Here is a 21,527-nt window from a genome sequence, read left to right as displayed (position 1 = left end):
AAAAGGAGCTATGGGAGAATAGGTTTGTTGTAATGCAGTAGGCTTTGTTTCATCAGGGCCAGCTTCCGGACAACTTTTTCTGGAACAAAAATGTAAGCAGGTTCAGATTTGATTAGTACTTGGGTGGAATCAGGGACTCCCAGAGCTGTAGACAAAACTGAGAAGTTGAAGAAAACATTGGAAGTAGACAATGGCCAATTACAGTCCTATTGTTGTCAAGGAAATCACATGGATGTGTCCAAGACATCATAAGATGTTTAGCTCATCTACAATGTAGCTTTAATTTATTCAATAAGTTTATAGAAACTGGGCAACATAGATTGAGAATGCAAACATCCTATTCTGAAATTACTGGATTCGTTGAAGTCATAGCTCATCTCTGCAAAAGTTTTTTAAAAATACATTGTGTGAATAAATAAATGGTATGATTCTTACTGAGAGACCAATGATCCAATGATCTGGTAATACAAACATTTTGAGAAAAATATCGTTGTCAACAGAAGAAAGTTCAAAAACTAATCACTAAAAAGCAGTTTCTTCTCTCTTCTCTCATGGCAGGATGCACTGACACTACACAAGCCTGATGGTACCATAGTCCACATACATGTTCTGGCAGTACATTGTACTTTCCGCCAGCAAGGCAAAGGATCTATCTTGATGTGGCGCTACCTACAGTACCTATGCTCTCTGCCCTATGTGCGTCGAGCCACACTGATGTGTGAGGACTTTCTCATTCCCTTTTATACCAAGTGTGGCTTTAAAGTGCTAGGCCCTTGTGAGATCACTATTGGTTCATTAAATTTCATTGAGATGACCTGCGCTATTCAGGCTCATGCGTTTATGCGCAGAAATAGTGGCTGCTGATATTTCCCCTTGTTAATTTCCAACTATCTGGTTAGAAAACAAAATATCTGCTGTGATTCTCAGTCCTTCAGAGGGAGCTGAAGTCTAATGAATCCAGGAAGTGCTGAAAGGCAAGACCTTGGTTGTCCATGAGTATAAGGGCCTTCTGATTCAGCAGTATCCAGCGAGTAAACCTACTCAGTCTGAAAAGGAAGTACTGATTTTGAAAGTGTTGCCATCCTTACTACATGATGCTTAAAAGATCTACAAGTGATAATGCACTGTAAGCTGCTACAGTCATTCAATTGTAAGATAAGAAGAATGTAAAGATTACAAGCAAGGCTGCCTTTAAAAATTATAGCTAAGCCTCAGACTTTTTTCTTGTGTCTTGCACTGGTCAAATTCTCACATGAGGGTAAAGGTGTAATGAACTTTAGCATGTTATTGTTTAGCTTGATGTGAGAACGACCATTTTGCATTGAGCAAACCATGTGGAAAAAAAGTTAGGTGAGCACTGTGTGAATATAATGACGGTAAAATAGAATAAGGAATAATGCAATAATTTATTTTCTCAGATTTAAACCATGAAGGCAGCAAAACATGATAGCTGCTTGCAGTTCTACCAAAATTTTGTAGTAAGTTATGAGTATTGCAGAAAGTCATTATATATTATTCATTTTGTCATTCATATTTCATTCAGTAATAACAACAGCTCTATTTACAAGAAGAGTTCAACTGCACTTTGAATTCATAAAATTGGTTACTTTCAGTTTCATAGTCTTCAAGTAACTAAGTGTATTTATACAAAACTTACTATAAGTTATTGCTTTTTGTTCACTGGAGAGCAATTCTATACCTTATTATAGTGGTTGGCTTTATGTAAAGGTATGAAACTTCATGTGTTTTATAAATATATGCTGCCTTAGCATTAAAGCCATGACAGACTTCCTTCCAAGCAGAATTCCTATAAATACTTCCCTCATTTAATTGTCCCTTAAAGCATATGATGTGCATTGAATTCTACCTGTGAAGATCCCCTTGACACAGGATGGAAAAGAAAATAGATGTACAATTGTTTTTATTTGTCTAAGTATAGATGTATGGCATTGTTCAGTCCATCTGTTGTGAGTAAAGGGACATCTTTGTGTCTATACATTTTTCAATTAAAGCCAGATCATTATCTATTTGTCTGCCATACTGTTGATTTTAGAAAACCAGTAATAACTTTTTATCTGTAAAAATGAGGTTGATAAGCCTGAACTCTAGAGATTAGGCAACTGAGTAAAGCAAGGGTCATTCTGTTAAACCATCTATTTAGCAGGAATGCTACTCATTTGCATGATATAGGTAGTCCTCCACTTCAGGCTGTTCATCTAACAACAGTTCAAAGTTACGGTGGCCATGGAAAAAGTGACTTACAACCTGTACTTGTACTTACCGGCAGTAACACTACCTTGGTGATTCCTTTAATCACCACTGTAAAAATTGTCTGATTGACTCAATTTACAATGAAAATTCCAATCCCAATTGTGCTCATAAGTTGAGGCCTACCTGTAAAGTTATAGTACATGATTGCCACTAGTGATAGAAAGATACTTGGAAAAAATATTATTTTTCAATGTAGCACAAGCCACAAATCAGAGGTTTGCAAAACATTTTGAGTTCCAAGGGGGGAGGGCGAATGTTCCACAGTTGAAATGGCCATAATTTGAATATAGGTCAGAATGCCTTCTACCATTGTTTGCATTTAATTTTTTTAACTATAATCAGATGTATGTGTGGACATTTTCTGGTCTACCTAGCACAATTGCAGTAGAAATAAAAGCTGAGCAAAGGAGGAAGTTAGGCATTCTGCCTTCCTTATGAACAGAGCAGATATCTGTTTGTTTGTTTTTATTAGTATGGGACCGGGAAAAGACTCCTTACTAAGGCAGTATAAGCCTATCTACTCAAAGTAAGCACTGCTAAATTCAATGATATTAGCTACAAGGAAACTGTTGAGAACTATAAATTTATAGCCCATTGTGTGTAATCAATGACTAATTATAAGGAAGTAGTTGCACATTTGAATTCATTACTTGGTCAGCCTTGTGCATAAGAAAATGTTAAAAGTTCTTGCCACTGAATAAGGAAGCATTCTCCAAATGTTATTGCGTGTGCCATTTACCACTTGTCAGATCAGCAATAAATGTCTTTTTTTCCTGGTCTTGGTCTTTTTCCCTCTTCCTATACAATGATGCAATCAATCAGACTATGATACTGGGAAGTTATTTTATATAATACAGCCAGGTTGAGATTGTGATTGGAGGTGATGGCAAAAAATGAATTAACTTCCATTACTCGGGTCACTCCACAGGTACACAATACAGATAATGAACAAGATTCCTAGAGTAAGAACACTTCAAAAAATTATTAGTCAAGACAGTAGATCCTGAAAGGCAGCCACAAGGCTTTGCGAGACATATATTGTCATGGCACTTTTGCGCATATACTTGTCAATCAAAGATTTGGAAGGAACAGAAGTGCAGTGCTAGAGGAATGGCAAGCTTTAACCAATTTTGGGAGCAAGTGGGATAAAGCGGTTAAGCATTAAAATTAATATACTTTGGATGCAAAGAAATGATTACCAAAACTATTTTTAATGAAAAGTAGATAAACAGTGTCAACTGGGACACATTGTTCAGTTTCATCAGAGGAACAGTCTAATATTTACACATTAGCAACAATAATTATAGAAAAATATTCTCAATTAAAGGCTCTAATAAATTACTACTTAGAGCACGGTAAGATTTTGGAATGTTTTGTTGCTCAAGGCAAAACAATGAGACAGAATTTTAAATTAACCGTGCTATGTAGCTACAGCATGTTCTCCGGGAAGATGAACCTCCAGCTTCAATATTTCTAATTGATGGTTAGAAATACATATGCACAAAAACATTATATATATGTGTGTGTGTATATATATACACCTCTCATAGAATTTAATTTATACCAAAAATATTTGTTTACACTTTCTCATTTTGTCACTAGAGAATCTGATTACCTTCCTTTCCTTTTAGAAAGAGGTTATACTTCAAGTGTTCTTTAAAAGAAATTCCAGGTTGCTGTGTTATCAACCCAATGTAAATATTGGAATAATTACCCGCATTTCTTACTGAGGACAAGGTGCCTTTAAAAGCAATGTTCTTGGTCAAAAAGTATTTGACCCTAGTGACGTACAGAGAATGTGAACGTAAAACAAGAATCTGCATATAAAAATGCCCCTTGTACAAAAAGATGGGGTTTATTTTCACAGTACACTTCCTAGTACCATAAAAAGGCACTAAGGCAGGGAGGACTGCCACAAGGTTCAAGCACCATATTGCGCCAAAAGGCACTAGGAAAGGAACCCCAAACCAGGATTTGCATAAAAAGGAGGGATTTCAAGTAGGAAAACATAGAAACTGGCAGATCGTCAATGGAAGCAATTCAACAGGATGTCCATAGCTAATAGTCTTTGAAAGTCATTGTCTGGCTGAAAGTCATTGTTCATCTCACAAATGCCCAATCGGCCCCACGGATGAAGGACGTCTTTGGATTCTTTGCCAGTTCCTCAAAAGAAACTTGACCTCGAAGGCTGAGCTCATGTCTGGGAGGGATCTCGGGAACAAAGCTTTACAGACTGCCTTCTGATGCAAGGCACATAAGTGGGAAATGTTCTGATAACAACCCCTGATTTATACTCGTAACCCTCCTGGTAATGGTTAATTGATGTTTAGGATTGCCATAGAGTTTCACCTAGTTATATTTTACCTCACAAAAGATGGCAGGGACTGCCCACTTGCTCAGTTTCAGCTCTTGGTGCATGCTGTTTCATGAATGATACTTAAAAATTCCAAATAGGAAACTGGAAATGAAGATGTTCTGCTTTATACAGGCATAGCTGCCTCTGTCCTTGTTCCTCAAAATCCTTTCTACTAAATCCACTTAATGCTTCATTGGTGCAAGGTCTGGTCCAAGTCATACTTCTCACAAAACTTGGTTGTGAAAGGCAAGCAGGTTAGATATTCAGTCCAGTGCCAATTAATGGGATACACATACAGCCAGATCACAAGAGATGCAAACAAACCAACGAAGATCAGTAAGGAGACAATGATCATCACCCGTTTGCGATATTTGTCTGCAGTACCAAAAGTGATATAGGGCAGGAAGGCAAAAGAAAGTAATAGGCCACTGAGGAAACCAAATATATGTGCAATATTGTCGATCCATGGCAGAAGGCCACAGGCAAAGAGAAAAAGGACAATCCCAGAAAGATTAAAAAAAGCCTTCCAGGGATTCTCTAGGACTTGCCAGCTTTGGAACAGCTCCACAAAAAGGCAGGCTAACAAGCCAAACTGGGATCCTGCTGGGCCCACCTAGGATAGAAGGAAAAAATAAATTAATTATAGCAGGATACCTTGACGAACAAAGAGACATTCCTCCCCACACCCCACATACACACAAGCTAGCAGGTATTATAGCGCCAAAGTTTTGACAATTAGGATAGTTTAGAGTATTCCTCAGAAAATTGCCAAAAAATTCTTATCCTACTACTGCTTCTGTCAGAACCATAACATAGTATGTTAATTAAGGGGCATGAGCACACTTCAGAACTTGAACAACCAATCTTTTCCTGAAATAATTCTCTGATCTAGAAGAAGTCATCAAGTCAAGCAGTTTTTAACAACAATATTCCTTCGAAATTGTAGTTCAAATCTATCCACAATGTGAGAGCCATAGATGATAAGAGTTCAGTCTTTGGCAAGTAGGAGTTGATAAAATATACATTATATTGGTCAGAAAACAGGCTATTGATAAATGAATCAAAGATTTGATTCAAAATAAAGAGAGATCTAAAATACAATTGTAAAAATACCAGAGGGCTGGGAAGCATGTTACTTTTTTAAAATTTCATTTAATCCATGCAAAAGCTAAATGTTTTTAATCATAAACACAGATGAATGAAATGGTCAACCTGCATTTTATTTCATTTGTTTATTTCACTTTGCAGTCTTCAATTCATCTTATTGCCACAATAGTTTGCAATTTTAAAGGCTATGTAAATTCAGAAACATTTTTATTTATTTATTTTATCATATTTCTATAACCACTCATCTTACATGAAAGTAACTCTGAGCAGTATACAACACTTAATTTAAAAAACTTATGTTTCTATTAATGCTTTTAATAGAATAATATCTTTATTTACACTACTTCTAAGTTAGCTGCCATTTGCAAGCAAACTTCTGTTGCGGTCTGAATTTTGGTAACACATTTACATTAAAATATGGTTTGCTCAATATAAACAAGTATTCTCGTGAATAGCTGTTTCTTCTTTCTGTAGTGAAAATGATGACATTCACATTCAAAAGTAAACAGAATAAAGCAATGCTCAGAATTCAGTTTATGTGAATATATTCCTGATTAAATGAATGCAGGATCTGTCTAGATCTTGATGAAGGATGTGAAGCACTATGTATTTATGGAATTCATGGGCTGCCCTAATTTGTCATAATTCTGGGTGGCTCACCAAATACAAAATAATATAATATTAATAGTTTAAAAGCAAGGTACGGCACTGCTACAAAAAGAAACTAAAAAAAGAAGCTGAAAACCATTAAAAACATCCTACTTGCCACCTCTATCCAGAGCCTGGGGACCCAGCCAGGTTTTAAGGGCTCATTTAAATAGGGCTGCAGTGCGAGTCATAAAATGGTGCTTCAGAAGGCAGATGCCATGGCAGAAAAGGGTCCTGTAAGATGACACTACTTAACTTCTGGGCACTGGAGCTTGCCAACTTTGCCAGAACATGTGAGGTGAGAAAAATTACTCAAACAAACAAAAACCAGAATTAGCTGCTTAGATATAACAGGGAGTTTATTTTATTTCAAATTGCTCTGAGTTTTCCACTAAGTAAACAAGTACACACACAAATGTTAATGGAACGCATTAGAAAGAAATTATACTAAAGGGCTTGGGTCTTTGCCCATTCATAGGACTAAAGAAAATCCGAGTTTGAAATGGGCTAGTTATTCCGAAGATTCTACAGAAAATAATCTCCCAAAGGTTTCCCCAATACATAAGTACATGGAAGATTCAATGGTTCAGAATGTTGAGAACTCCTCCATTCTAAGTTTCCCTTAGAGCAGAGGTGGGGAACTATGGCCCCTTTATGACTCACGGACATCAGCTCCCAGAATTGAAGCTCCAGCTGGCTCAGGAATTCTGGGAGTTGGAATCCACAAGTCATAAAGGGCTTCTGATAGTTTGCCATCCCTGCCTTAGAGCATATGTAATCTATCCTCTGCTTCCTGGTACACACATATACAGTAAATAAATATCACTGATAAACAGGGAGAATAATATATGTGCGTATACTGTAATATCTGAACAACACATATGCACTTGCTGCTCTGATTAAGGCCTCAAATACACAGACACAGGACACACATCTGCATCTACCTCAATTAGATCCACACAGACAAACGGCAACACATCACATATTCTGATTAGTACACATATATTCACAAACAGATGCAAGATATTACAGTACAGTATTCAAAGTACATGCCTCTTATGACCACTTCAGTAAAAGATTTGGAAAGAATTCCAAAAGCCGTGCACTGGATATTTTCCCTACCTTGCTTTAAAGGCACAGAACATGTTTTTCACTATGAATATTTCCTCTGCTTGTGAGTTTTTGCAGCATTTAAAATTCTAGAAAAGGACATTCACTGAACAAGATAAAAGAACCAGAATATAAAACACAAGAATTTTCACTCACACATTTCCAAGCATGTTTTGCTCACCTGTATATTACACTAGCTGATTTTTTTAAATACTCTAAGCAGAGCTGAATGGATGAGGAATAACTACTTTCATTTTATTAACAAGAAAACAAAATGGACATGTCAACTGGAGTTCAATTTGACCCAAGAGGCATTTTTCTTTCAAGAAAAAGTGTAGTTCTTAATTCTGTACCAGAAATTCTAGTCATATTGCACAAGGATTAAGCATGTGACATTTTACTTGATTATGGGAAAGGCTGAGTAAAAAGGCTGATAGGTTTGCAGGACACAGAAATATCATTGGAACTAATGTTGTAGAATGTATTACAGATAGTCTTTGACTTATGACTACAACTGAGTCCAGCATTTTTGTTGATAAGTGAGACAGTTGTTCATTGAGTTTTGCCCCATTTACCACAGTTGTTAAGTTAGTAACATGGTTATTAAGTGAATCTTGCTTCTCCGTTGACTTGGTCAGAAATTCCCAAATGATGATCACATGACCCTGGGACATTGCAACCATCATAAATATGAGTAGTTACCAAGCATCTGAATTTTGATCATATGACCATGGAGATGCTGCAACAGTCGTAAGTATGTAAAATGGTCATAAATCACTTTTTGGTGCCACTCTTACTTAGATTGGTCACTAAATAAACTATTGTAAGTCAAGGACTATTTGTATACGAACATGCCCAGTTTCTACATTTGCAAAACAAAACTCAAATGCCAGAATATAGGAGAAAAGGACTATGAAACAAAACACTACAAGTCATAGTTATCTTCTAGAGTTTAGACCCGTGATGGTGAACATATGGCACACGTGCCATAGGTGGCAAACAGAGCCCTCTCTGCAGGCATGGCAGCTGTCGCCCCAGCCCAGGTCCACCGTGCATGTGCCAGCCAGCTGGTCTTTGGGTCTCCGCCTGTGCATGTGTGTGGGGGCGTGGTGTATACAGGGGACATGTGCACATATGTGGGACATTTGCACTGGATTTTTGGAGTTCACACAAGCGTGCATGCCCCCATGCCCTGTTTTGGGCCTGGAAGGCCTCCTGCACCAACCTGAAAGCCAAAATGGGGCATGGGGGTGCCACATGAGACCCTCTGTGCCCTATTTTGGGCCTGGAAAGCCTCTTGCACTAACTTGGAAGCCAAAAATGGCCAAGGACGGTGAGGTGCATGCACGAGGCGAAGGGGTGCATGTGTGGGGTGCATTGCATTTTGGGGAGTTCATGTGTGCGCATTCGCGTGCATATGCGCTTTGGGCATTCGGCACCAAAAAGGTTAGCCATCACTGGTCTAGACCAGTAGTAGTCAACCTGGTCCCTAGTGGGTGTTTCAGCTTTCATAGTGGGTGATAAGGGTTTGCTATAACTCTGCTTTATAAATTTTATAAAGTAAAGTTACTTCCCTACTTTATAAATCACCATTACTGTGGAACCGGTGGGCGGTTAGAAAATTTTACTACTAACAGAGATACAAAAGTGGGCGGTAGGTATAAAAAGGCTGACTACCCGTGGACTAGACCATAAACTGAACCAAAGCCAATATGTGATGCTACTTCCAAAAGGAAAAAAAAACCTGACAAGCCCGTATCAATAGAAGTAAACTACAGAGTTCAAAGTAAGTAACTGTTCCTCTCTAGTCTGCGTTAGTCAGATTGTGCCTAGTTTACTGAGTCCAACTCCGAGCAGCACGTTTTAGAAAGGACATTGACAAAACTAGAACAGGGCTTCCCAAAGGTTTTCCTTCATTACCCAAAGCCACTTATTTGATTTTTCTCCAATGTAAAAACACTTCAAATCAATTTAAATGTCCCTGTTATGATTGGGGACTGGGTTTGTGTGCCATTACCCAAATAAAAATTACTTTTACCCAATTTGAAATAATTTACCCTATGTGAGATGCACTAATCTATAGCATGTCCAAAATAGTGTGACCAAGGACCTTGAAAGAAAAAAAACAAGGAGCAGTTAGATATGTTGGATGTGTTTCACATGTTCTTTGCTACATGTTTAGAGTCCATCTATCATCAATGCTGCTGTAGTAGATTTCTGAGATGGGTAGGGAGTTGAGCTCCAAGGCGCCTCCCAACCCTTATATTTAATTATTCATTCAATATTCTAGGATGCAATACATGGGACAAGTATTTCTAATACAGTAGGAGGAGGCAGAAGTATTAGGTATATTTGCTGTATTAAGTTATGTATAAAGTAATAAACACATCACACATGAAACTGTTGGGCAAAATCATGCGTCACCATGGATGAGGTATCACTGGTAAGCTGATGATAGCCAGTTATATATCTCCATCCTGGATGAAGTAAGTGATGCTGTGGGTGTTCTTTTGTGGTGCCTGGAGGGCGTGGGGGCCTGAATGGGAAACAACAGACTTCAGCTGAACCTTGGTAAGATTGAGTGGCTGTGGGTGAGCTCCTCTGTATGCAGGAGCTTATCATCATTAAGGTGGGACATCATCATAATTTATCAGTTTAAAAGATGGGGACATTGTCATGATGCTACAGTATCACTGCAGGAGGGATACACAGGGGATATCCACAAGTTGGCACTTTGCTGCCTCATGTTCCCAACAAAGCAGCACCTGAGAAGCGGCTGACGCTGTTGAAGGGATTAGAGAAAAGATCTCCTTTACAGCTTGTTAGAACTTCAGCTTAGCCAACAATCTCTTACATCAGTCAAAAGGCATGGGTACTATCATGTGAGAACAAAAACAGACCCAACACGTGCTGGCTCGGCACATGGAGATAGAAAACTACTTTTAGGAGACCTTTATCTTATCTCAATTCTGCCTCACATAGAGAATAACGCAGATCACCCATCTCCCTAGATCAATAAAATAAAACCTATCTATTTGTGCAAAATATTTGCTATCATCTTCTCACTAAAATAACTGCACCTTTTCCAGGATCAGAAAACAAAAGTAGCTACTTTAGTGAGTTGCCATGATCCTAAAAACAAAGATGGCTTCTTCAATGAGTTGCCAACAGGTGCTGCCTTTGTACTGTAACACACCTTTTCAAAGTCAAATCTGAAGCACTGGACAGCCCCAGAATTTTTATTTATTTAATAGAAAACGTCATTTGATTAATCTCTTATACTTCAGTTTCAAGCCCTTAGATTAGGGATGTCAAACTTGCATCATCACATGACATATCGCGATTTCTCCCCCTTTGCTTACCCGGGATGGGCGTGGCCAGTGTGTGACGTATCTGACCCGCGGCCGCAAGTTTGAGACCCCTGCCTTAGATTCTTCACAGTTATGAACAGGGACTACAATTTATTATGTGAGCCATCTCCTTAATACAAATCTTCTAATGATTCTGATTAGAGTTTGGCAAATATTCTTCACTGCAAAGCAAATTTTCATTTTTAAATTAAGAATACATGAAATGGAGGTGTCACGGGTACTATTCTACCATACTTGATACTAGCACTATACAGTCTATCATCTTTTGCCTCCAAACAACAAAATCATTTAGCACTTTCTTTACACTCTTTTTTCTTAATTACACCCCACCCTTTTTTATGCTAGAGTTTTCATTTTAAAGACATTCTGACAATTTTGCTTGAAAAATGAGGCTGCGAGAAGTATAACTTTTAAAATTATTTCCAACTTTTTACAAACAACGACCATTTGAGACTTCTGTTTTTGCTCTGCCCTCAGATTACCTCTGTGTGCGTACATGTGTGCGCATGCACACGAAAGGGCATCATCAGAGCAGGTGCATCTCTATTGTTTACCCAGGCCAACATTGCAGTGGATTGAAAAGGCTGCTGAGGCCCCCTCATTTCTGTGCTGACTGTGGTTTGAAGTGCATAAAGACCAAAGGCTCTCAGTTACAGGCTTGCAACTAGTATGTAAGAGTAGGCGCCCACTGGTCCAGAAAGCTATGCATCACATCTTGTATACTGTTTGGTTGCTTAGGCTACTAGGAAGGGAGGTGGAAAACCCAAGGGAAGGGTTTTTTCCAACTGCTGGTGTAGCCTTTCAGCAAACCTTCCAGTCTTCTCCACCCCCTTTCGAATCAGCAGTCAAAGAAGCTGAATCAGCACTTCTTTTTGTTGCTGTATGTCAGCAGTGACATCATCCAATGCTCTCCAGCTTCCCAGTCTGCTGCTGGGCCAGAAATCAGATGGCAGCTGGCCAGACCAGCTGACTCATCAGCCTCATGCCAAGAACAAGGAGGAAGTGGGATGGAGTGGGAATGAGACAAAGGGAAGACAGCTCCTGTGCTGAAGAGAATTTGGCAGAGGTGGGCCAAAAGCTGCTTAGTGCTCCTTCTGAAAACTTTCCCTAATGAACTTATTTCTCAGTAACAATTTCAAAGAGGTCTGGGGGTTTTCAGACTAGAAAAGCAAAGAACAAAATAAAAATGTAAATAGGGCACTTTCCCAGAACTGGAGGTCACATCTGAATGATCACCAAGTTTTAAGTGCAAACAGATTCCTGACTTCCCAAAACTAACAGATTACACTGTTCCTCCCTCTTATGTTAGTTTTTCTATATGCAGATTTGCATCAAAGGGGTATTTAAATGTTTGGTCCTTTTTAAAGACTGAAACCATATTATCTTAGACCTCATCTGTCATATTAATTTACCAAACCTATTAGAACTTGCTATGTGTGTGATTCACAGGTAGCTTTCCTATTTGTATGATTTTTGTTTGCCAGAGGAACTGTTGCCCTAGATTTTTTTTTTCATGCTAGTGCTATAAAACAACATGTTTGGCATTGAAGTCACTGAATCCTATGTTAAATAGTGACAGAAGGCAAGCATACATGAAACCTAAAGGAAAGGAATAGGATGACACAACCTCAGCTGCAAGGTCAAACGAAGAAGGGCACAACTAGTTTTACAAGTAAACTTGTCATATTAAGAAAATTATAAAAAAAAGATTTTAGAACAATCTATCTTTAACAAGCTAACTTGGGTTACTTCTCTGATTAACACAAACCCATATGGTATCCATGTCCTCTCATTTCCCTCACCCCAATGTTATTAAATTTCAAAGATTAAATGCAAAGTAATAAAAGAAAGAAAACATTGAAAAATGAGGGAGTGGCTCAAAAGGGGAAAGTTAAAAAGGGATAAAAAAGGAAAATGGATACCAAAAGAATACCTTCTCACTGTCTCAAGTATTTTATCCTTTTATATTTATATCATCATAATAAATCTAATCATCATCTAAAACTTTATTTACAACTTATTGCAATCCTGATATCATGACAACCTGAAAGCTGGAAACCGAAAAACATTCCCCACTCAATAACACAAGACAGATCTAATCTTCCAGCAATATCACATGCTTTACAATTTATTTATTAATCATATTTCTATCCTGCCACAGGATTCTTAGTGGCTCACCAAGTCAGAAAATAGAATAAAATATTGAAACACAGGGATAAGAGAAACAAAGCCCAAACATAGCGTACGGCATGGTTCTCTGGATAAGCTCTGATTTGTTTTTTATTTTTTGGAAGGGTTTGGAAGTGGCAGAGAAATATGCAATAGGAGATGCTTTCAGAAGGTTGGCCCCATCACTGAAAGACAAACACCTTTAAACTTCCTGACCTCCTGAATATGAGATACAACCAACCACAAGGTTCTCAAGAAACTGATTCCAGTAGATCATTCAGTTCCCTTGGCACTGTTTACTCTGTGGCTCAATGGCCAAGGACCTGGAGTGACTAATGGAAACTCAATCCGTTGTGCACAGGTCTCAAACCTTAACATTGTCTTCATACTGAATTTGTCAGTTGGAAAGCTCACAGTCCAGGTTCAAGACCCATGTGTGAAGGGGTGAGGTTCTATTAGTCACCCCAGGTCCTGCCAATCTTGTCAGAATATTCATGGAATAGGACATAGCAACAGGTCAGCCCATTGGGGACTGACTGGAAGTGACATGGTAACAAGGTCAGTCATTGAGGCTTATTTGGAAACAGAAACGTAACTAAGAAATCTGGGCGGGCTCAGCTGTATTAATCTCTGAGCTCTGAAATGAAACTAGCCTGGATTTGTCTGCTGATCTGAACTGAAATGAAACTGTTCTCTGCTGTTGGTATTGTATGTATGTATGTATGTATGTATGTATGTATGTATGTATGTATGTATGTATGTATATAAAGAAGTTTCTTATTTAAATTAATCTTGCTGAACCAGTTATCTGTGTGTGCTTTCTGGATTTGATTTTTTGCAACAAACTGATAAATCTAGCAGTTCGAAATATGCAAATGCATATTTGCATTCTGTATTTTCATGTTGGCCACATGATGATGGAAATGCCTTCTCAAGACAACACAAGCTCCTTCGATTGAGAATTGGATATGAGCACTGCCCTCTAGAGTCAGTCACAATTGGACAGGGGAAACCTTTAGACCTTTATCTCTCTTTACTAAAATGGGATGCCGACAAAAGTTATGGTCTTGCCAAACACTCTTTGTGCATTCCTTCCCTTTTGTATGCTAACAAGATCAAAATTTTGGGGTTAAGAACACTTCCTCTTTAGGTACACGCTGGAAAACTGTAATTATTTCAGCATGTGATGCTCACTTCAAAACCATGCCTTTATTTTCAGAACTGATCAAAAGTCCTTCACCATAATATCATACTTTAGAATTAAGGGAAAGCTGTAGTTAACTGAAATCTGGCTTGTTTTTCAGTTCCATGAAGAGACTGCATTCTCAACCTGAACAATTGTTCAATGTCTCAAATGATCAGGGTAACATATGATTGTCTGAACAAAGTCAGCATAGCGATAGAGAAAGAAGGGAATATGTATGAGAAAAAGATAAATTCAATAGAATTTAAAAGAAGATTTTAAAAGCCATTTCTTCTTATTGTTCCAGTGGTGGGTTTCAAATTTTTTTAGAACCTCTTCTGTAGGTGTGGCCTGCTTTGTGGGAGTGGCTTGCCAGCCATGTGACCGGGTGGGAGTGGCTTGCCAGCCATGTGACTGGGTGGGCATGGCCAACTTGTAACATCTGGTGAAACTTAACAATGCTCTTGATTAGGAACCAAACTGTTGGCTCAGAAACTTTGGCATTTGAAGCACACAAGTCTTAAAGCTGTTGAGTTACAAGACTCTCATACCCCTAATCCTTTAGAAAAAAACCCCCAGGGGTGTTCAAACTTGACAGCTTTAAGACTTGTAGACTTCAACTCCCAGAATTCTTCCTCTCACTCTTCATCTTGATGATGTGCAGACGGGCGGGGGGAGGGAGCTGGAACCGGTTCTAAATGGCACTGTAGATTTGTGGAACCTCTTCTATAGAAGAGGTTAGAACTGGCAGGAACCCACTCCTGTATTGTTCATATGTTGCCTTTAGCTCATGTAGAGCAAATGTAGATCCTACTTTTATATCAGTGCCTTGTAAACAAAACAGTACTCTCAAACAATGACCTCAAACATTTCAGAATCTAAAAATTGTGTATTTATATCACAGTGACAAAAGGAGCTCAACTCCAAATAACATAATGAGCATAAGTGTGTGATTTTACTGGCAGTTGCAGAAGTGGTTGGCTTTCCCAGTGTAGTTTACAACCTTCACATTTTCTGGTTTCTCCCATACTTTTAGTGAACTAATCTGGCTTAGCCTTTTGAGATCAATCTAGGTCAACTGCGTGCTGCCAACTACTCAGGAGATAGCACAGTTGGGTTGTGCCAATGTGTTCTTTTTACTAATCTTATTTCTATATTCCTTTGCTATAAGAATTTAGTACTGGATGCAAAACATTACTGTTGCTTGTTCATAGTGATCATGTTCTCCTACTATTGCTACTGATTTTGAAGATTTAATAGAATTTTCAAATTTGGAGGCTACAAAACATGGCCCAGTGCACCTGGAGAATGTTGCTTTTAGGCTAATTCATACAACTGTAAGAAGTTTCTTCTTCAACGGAAAAACCCAGTCATGCCCTTACCTCTGCCCTGTAGGGTAGGAAAATGGCACTAGCCAAATTGCCCGTGATGCCACTGAGGATAAAAATGATAGTAATACGAAGCCAGCCTGCCAGCTTTTCCAAATCTCTGAGCACCGTCATCTGGAAGATCACAGACACCAGACAATGGATAATCCTATGGGAGAGAGACAATGGAATCAGATCAACATTCCCCTTTCCTTCAAAAAATAAAATAAAAATAAAAATAGCCCTTCTCCTTCATCTCTGCAAACAATACCAGCCTGCACAATGTTACAGGTTACAACTGTTGTGCTAAATGTTTGCCAGTTTGATAAATAGCCTGGATTGCCACAAGGGATCCTGAAATCAGTTAAAATACAAGCAGCTAGAAGATAGATTGTGGTCTCTTCATATACTTGTTTGATCTTAAGTATTTTGGGATAAAGGTTTGACTCCCATTACCTAACAGGAGTAGCACAAGATGAACCTTCAAAACCATTCCCATCATTTCATACAGTTGAAATGAAGGGATTGTGGAGAGACACAACTTGAAAAATGGGAATTAGTGGATGTATGGGAAGCCCATGAGGTCCACTTAATTCATTCAGAAGAAACCAAAAATCTGAATAGGTTTGAAGGGCTACACTTGCTCAAGCCAATTATCAGACAGGATCAAGGATTAAATTCTAAGGTATTTTACTTTAAAAAAAACCTTGATTGTATAATCACCTTACATCATTAATGATATTTTAGATAGGGTGTGAATGTCACCTTCTGACTGGGATCATTCCCTTTCCATCACTTCTTTTATATTTTCTTACTTCCATTAATCCCTCCCCAATGTATTAAAGTGCAGAAAAGTTGCAAAGTGTTTTTTGGCTGCTGATGCTGAAGAATTTCTGTCTGGAAGTAATTTATGAATGCTTGCAAGGCAGAGCCAGGAAAGACCAGGCTTGAATCAGTTAGCTAGGCCTCATTTCTAGTTTTTTGGCTCAGATCAACAACACTTTCTGACACCCCCTACACAGAGAGAGAGAGAGAAAATCAGAAAAGCAGCAAGGGAAAATTAAACAACAGGAGATAAGATACTGACATTCCCAATGCAAAAGTATGGACACAACAAAAACAGAAAAAGGCAGGTTCAAAGCATCAAACCTCATCTTTTTTTTCTTACCCTGCATGAAGAAATAAAGACAACCAGAGCCTGTAAAACTGATCTGGAACCTCTGGGTTAAGAAAAGGTAAGAGGCCACACACCTCCCCCATGCAGTGAACCTGGAACAGAAAGAAAAAGAAGTCTTTAAAGTATGTAGATAACCCTTGTCCAACCTGCTGCTTGCCAGTCATGGATTTCATCTTCCAGAATCCCCAGCCATCATCGCAGGAAATGGCAGAAGCTGTGATACAGCATATATTGAAAACCACACCAGAATTTAGAAGAATGTGGTGTAATAAGCAGGTACTAATTGATGGGGAAACACTGATCTTGCTTCTTGACCCAGTAGGATTCAAGGATGCCTGAGATTTATTACTGACTACTACTGATTACATACTAACTCTCTTTTCAATTTACCACAGTGCTTTATAACAGTGTGGTGCCAAGGTATTCAAAACCTGCATTGACCTGCTTGGCACTATTTAGCTTATGGATATTTAACAGAAAACCAAGGTAGCTTCTGTGAACCTTGCTTAGACACTTAGGCCTAGCAACTACTTAAGAGGTGAGATACTTGTGCTGTCCCTCCTCTGAAGCTCTTTAGCTCTTTCCCCAAACAAGAAATTCTTCTTGTACTATTCTTCTAGCCTTAATCTACAAGTACAGAGTAAACATTTGATATCAACACATCATGGGATAGTCTTTTCCATATCTGACTCCCACTAAATCATCCAGCTGCTGGGATCTGAAGTTCAACTCCTTTTGAAAGTGTCAAAATAAAGAAAGCTGCTTGAGGACATTACTTGCCTGTGAACAAAGAGTTGCTTCTTCATGGAAGTGGCCATGCTTGAACTCACAGTACTCCCGAGTTGTGATCTCACAGCTGATATAAAGAGAGTGATAGAGTCAGTTTAATTCATCATCCCTTCTTTTATCTTGATTTCAATGGTATGGATATTAATTGCACCAACTTTACAATTGCAATTTATATTTGCATTTAATTTCATTCTTGTAAGCCACTTTGGTTGCTTATACAAGTAAAAGAAAACATAGTACATATTTAAAAATAGCAATGTGCAAAATGTTTTGAACTCAAAACATTTGTTCAAACTTATAACAGCAATTTGAAATATTTTGGAAGTCCTTTTAGCTTCAAAGATCCAAAAGGTTGCTTTGAACCTGAAAGGCTTCCAAGATGGTCAGAGCACTTAAGTTTTATGCTTCAGCCTGGAACAATTCAATTACAAATCATTTTGCAACTCATCAATCAGCTAACTAATTTTCAATTCTACATTAAAATATGATGGAATGTACTGGATCCCCAGGAGGGAGGGTGTGCATTCCAGAACAGTAAGAGGCTACTAAATCCAAATGTTATGCATGAAAGAAAAAGGATGCAGACAGTCCCTCCTTAATAGTCCACAGAGCATAGATACAAATACTAGAGTGTTCAGTCTGGCAAGATATTGTCTTTAAGTGTGAAACAATAAAGAATGCATCTTGGAAGAATCACTATGTGTCATTCTTGGTTTGGGACTGACAAAGCTCCTGTCTTGCACAATCAAGATTTGTGTTAATGATCACAAAAAAGCCATTGTCCACACTGTTAAAGCCTGATGAGATTTGAGCTCAAAATCAGAAGGGCTGCACATTCCTTCATCTACCTATCAAAGGCTGTCCCATCATCATATTCAAAGAATGCTATGTTATGCGAGTGTATCACAAAAATAAGTACACTCCCTCACATTTTGTTGCCAGCAGTTTAGACATTAATGGCTGTGTGTTGTGTTATTTTGAGGGGACAGCACATTTACACTGTTATACAAGCTGTATACTCACTATTTTACATTGTAGCCAAGGGTCATTTCTTTAGTATTGTCACATGAAAATATATACTTAAATATTTACAAAATGTGAGGTGGTATACTCACTTCTGTGATATACTGATAGCTATAATATTTTTAAGTACATTTCTAAATATGGCAACAAAAACAAAACCTATAACCTACTTTAAGCATCTTGGCCAAATCTATGAAACACCATTATTTGTTTTCATCTTATGCAAATTAAGCCTAAATTATACTTCATTCAACATGACTTTATTTCAAGTTCAGTGCATCCAAGTGAATTCTCAGATAGCTTATTAATTGCCTGAAGATCAGTTCTGCTCTAGAATTTCTCTGAGTGATCTAAGCATTTTAAAGTAATAAATTTATTAGGGCATAAACTCTCTTAATCAGATGCCTTAAGATCACAGAGAGTTGAAAAGCTGCTAAATAAGGAACCTTTTGTGCAAGTTTAGAGAGTGAATTAGACATAACAAAGTCTCATTTACATTCGTGGGGCTTCAAATAGCTTGGTGACTAAGGATTTCAGTGTTTTTAATGAGCGATATAGTCTGTATTCAAAAACAATAGTAACAGACTCAATTGCTGTATTAAACAGCAGATCAGAACAACAAAATGTGAAAAATATTAAGCTATATTTCTTCACTTTAAACATGCATGCTAATCAAACACACTTTACCTCAAGCATTGCTGAGGGAATTATGAGAAACTTTCTATAGAGTCAGGCTTTAAAATTGATCCCAAAATAAAACAGATATATTTTCATGGTTGCTAAAAACAATTCTTGGACGCTCCCCAACTCACAAGCATTTACCTGCCTTTGGTTCCAGTGCAGCATGGCCTTCCTTTAATATCACAGTCCATATGCAAGAAACCAGTGTGGTTACTTTTGACCTGATCAGTACATATCTGTAAATAAAAGACATTTACAATTAAAGGGGAAAAGGGAAGTACACCCAATGTCGTTTTAATTTTGCATAGCTGCCTATAGTTTAGAGTTATATTTTAGGTTATGGAAAAGTAAGAACACCACCACCAATACAATATCCCAAGATAGCAGACATAGTTAAAACAGTTTGTTCATTTTGTTGAAACTTGAGCTCAGAAAACAAAGATTCCTACTTGTATCCTTATGACTTGTTTGCGTGAAAAAGTGGTCCAGGGTATGGCTATATATGTGGACACTTCTGCACACACATGCTACATAGAAACATGCGTCTGAAGTTCCTACATTCCAACAGCAGAGAATATATTTGGTGCAGGGTTGAACTGTGGAATGCTTAGTGCTCTCTGAGCTTGGTTGTTTGTTTGCAGATGTTTCATTACCTGACCAGGTAACATCACCCATGGAATGTGAGGAGGACCTTGGAGAATGAGGAGAAGAGAGGATGCCTAGGAAGCAGACAAGACAGGCAGAAGTCTCGGTAGCTTAGTGGTCAGAGAAAGAAACTTAGAAAGGCCCCACTCTAATTGATCAGGCAGTTAAAAGTTCCAATGGGAAGTTTGTAGTTTTAGACTTGTAAGATTCTTACAATTAAATAGAATTAGTTCTTCTAGTTGTGTTTCCTGTCTGGTTTACCTGGGAGGGATGACAGCTAGTGAGTGTAAGGTTTGCTCCGTGTTTATCTACTCCAGCTTGTCCTGCCAGTTTGGGTGGGGATATGGTTTTCTTCTTGGTATGTCCTTATTTGTTGCTTGATTGTTTGCCAACATTCACGTAAGCAGGGATTAATACCAAACACCCACACTCACTGGCACTGATGATGTTACCTAGTTGGGCAATGAAACATCTAAAGCAAATAGCAAGCTAGATAGCACCAGGGATTCCACAGTCTCTACATTGCAGTTTTTCCTTTACACACTTTCCTTCCATTTTATTCTAGTTCATGTGGTTCCAGAAACTCTTTTGCTACAATTCTGCCTTTCACTCCATGTAAGAAGTACAAACAAGGTACCAGAATCCACCCTGTTTGGTAAATGGGTATTACTTAGAAAAAAAACCAAGCATGCATGCAGGAACTCCCAGTTCCTTCTCTCATTAGGCGGACTTCTCTATGAAGCAAACCGTGCTGTGCCAGGTAACCAGGCAGAAAAGTAGTTCAAACAGCTTCTCTCTTATCCTCACATAAAATTATTTTCAGTCAACATAAAAAATAGTGAGACAATTAATAGTGATGATTTATTTGAGCCCCATTAATCCCAGTGAGACTCAGCCCTTTCAAAAGAAGGTGAGGAGGTAGATAGGAAGGAAGAGTCAAATAGGTAGAAAGAAAGGATCTTTACTGGCCACTTGGTGATGTCATCTGGCCAGACATGAGGTGGATTTGAAGCTGGTTCCTCACAGGTCCTGTTGGAAAACAAACAGATAGCAGTGAAGAGTTAGAAGTGCCCCAACATCTTACATTCCCTGCTTCCCCCTCTCATCTTATTTATAAGGCATTGTTGAGGTGAAGATAACCTTTGTTGAGGTGAAGATATGTCTCACCTGGGATCCTGAGAACAAACGGCTCCTGATATCCTTCTCCAACTTGAATTGCTGGGGTCAACAGCTGGTGGATTATGGTCTGGCCACTTTACGAACGTGGCCAATGTTTCCTATAGAGAGAAAAAAGACTTTGTAAACTATGTATCACAGCATCTGCAAATAATATTTCTCTAATACACATCCAGATTTTTAAAGGAATAAAAATCTTATCAGAAGTCTGCTCATATAATTTTCTCCCACATGTGATCTCCCTTAGGACCATGATCACCATTCACTGAGAATGTTATTTAAGAAAATAACTACCCTATAACAAAGTATTAAGTACAGTAGAAGAAAAATAAAGAAAAGAAAAAAGAGAAAAGAAAAAGATCTAGGAAACATGGAGAGTGACTTTCATTTATTATTAAAATGTACTGTGACTATATTAATCCCATGACCAGGCATAGCCCATAAAAATTGAGAA

General features: G+C 38.2%; 2 protein-coding genes across 4 annotated transcripts in view; one reads left to right on the top strand and one right to left on the bottom strand.

Moving 5' to 3' along the window:
• Window positions 1-3,049, top strand: part of AANAT (aralkylamine N-acetyltransferase) — a 31,857-nt gene extending 28,808 nt beyond the window's left edge. For all 3 annotated transcript variants that reach the window (XM_087709882.1, XM_087709881.1, XM_087709883.1), the window contains one exon: window positions 559-3,049. In XM_087709882.1, coding sequence (XP_087566008.1) covers window positions 559-864 — 306 coding nt within the window. In that variant the 3' untranslated portion in view covers window positions 865-3,049. The remainder of the gene's footprint in view (window positions 1-558) is intronic.
• Window positions 3,050-3,462: 413 nt separating this feature from the next.
• RHBDF2 (rhomboid 5 homolog 2) overlaps window positions 3,463-21,527 on the bottom strand; it is a 97,387-nt gene continuing 79,322 nt past the window's right edge. Inside the window, exons 12-18 of the mRNA XM_087709880.1 lie at window positions 21,065-21,174; window positions 20,863-20,926; window positions 19,394-19,488; window positions 17,540-17,615; window positions 16,751-16,851; window positions 15,598-15,751; window positions 3,463-5,240 (exon numbers count right to left, since the gene is read on the bottom strand). Coding sequence (XP_087566006.1) covers window positions 4,818-5,240; window positions 15,598-15,751; window positions 16,751-16,851; window positions 17,540-17,615; window positions 19,394-19,488; window positions 20,863-20,926; window positions 21,065-21,174 — 1,023 coding nt within the window. The 3' untranslated portion in view covers window positions 3,463-4,817. The remainder of the gene's footprint in view (window positions 5,241-15,597; window positions 15,752-16,750; window positions 16,852-17,539; window positions 17,616-19,393; window positions 19,489-20,862; window positions 20,927-21,064; window positions 21,175-21,527) is intronic.

The sequence above is a fragment of the Thamnophis sirtalis genome, unplaced genomic scaffold, assembly GCF_051295495.1.
Source record: "Thamnophis sirtalis isolate CommonGarterSnake01/CBP01778 unplaced genomic scaffold, rThaSir2_p1.2 scaffold_3, whole genome shotgun sequence".
Taxonomy (NCBI): Eukaryota; Metazoa; Chordata; class Lepidosauria; order Squamata; family Natricidae; genus Thamnophis; species Thamnophis sirtalis.
The sequence above is the reverse complement of the archived record's forward strand: the minus strand, read 5'-3'. Positions and strand labels throughout refer to the sequence as shown.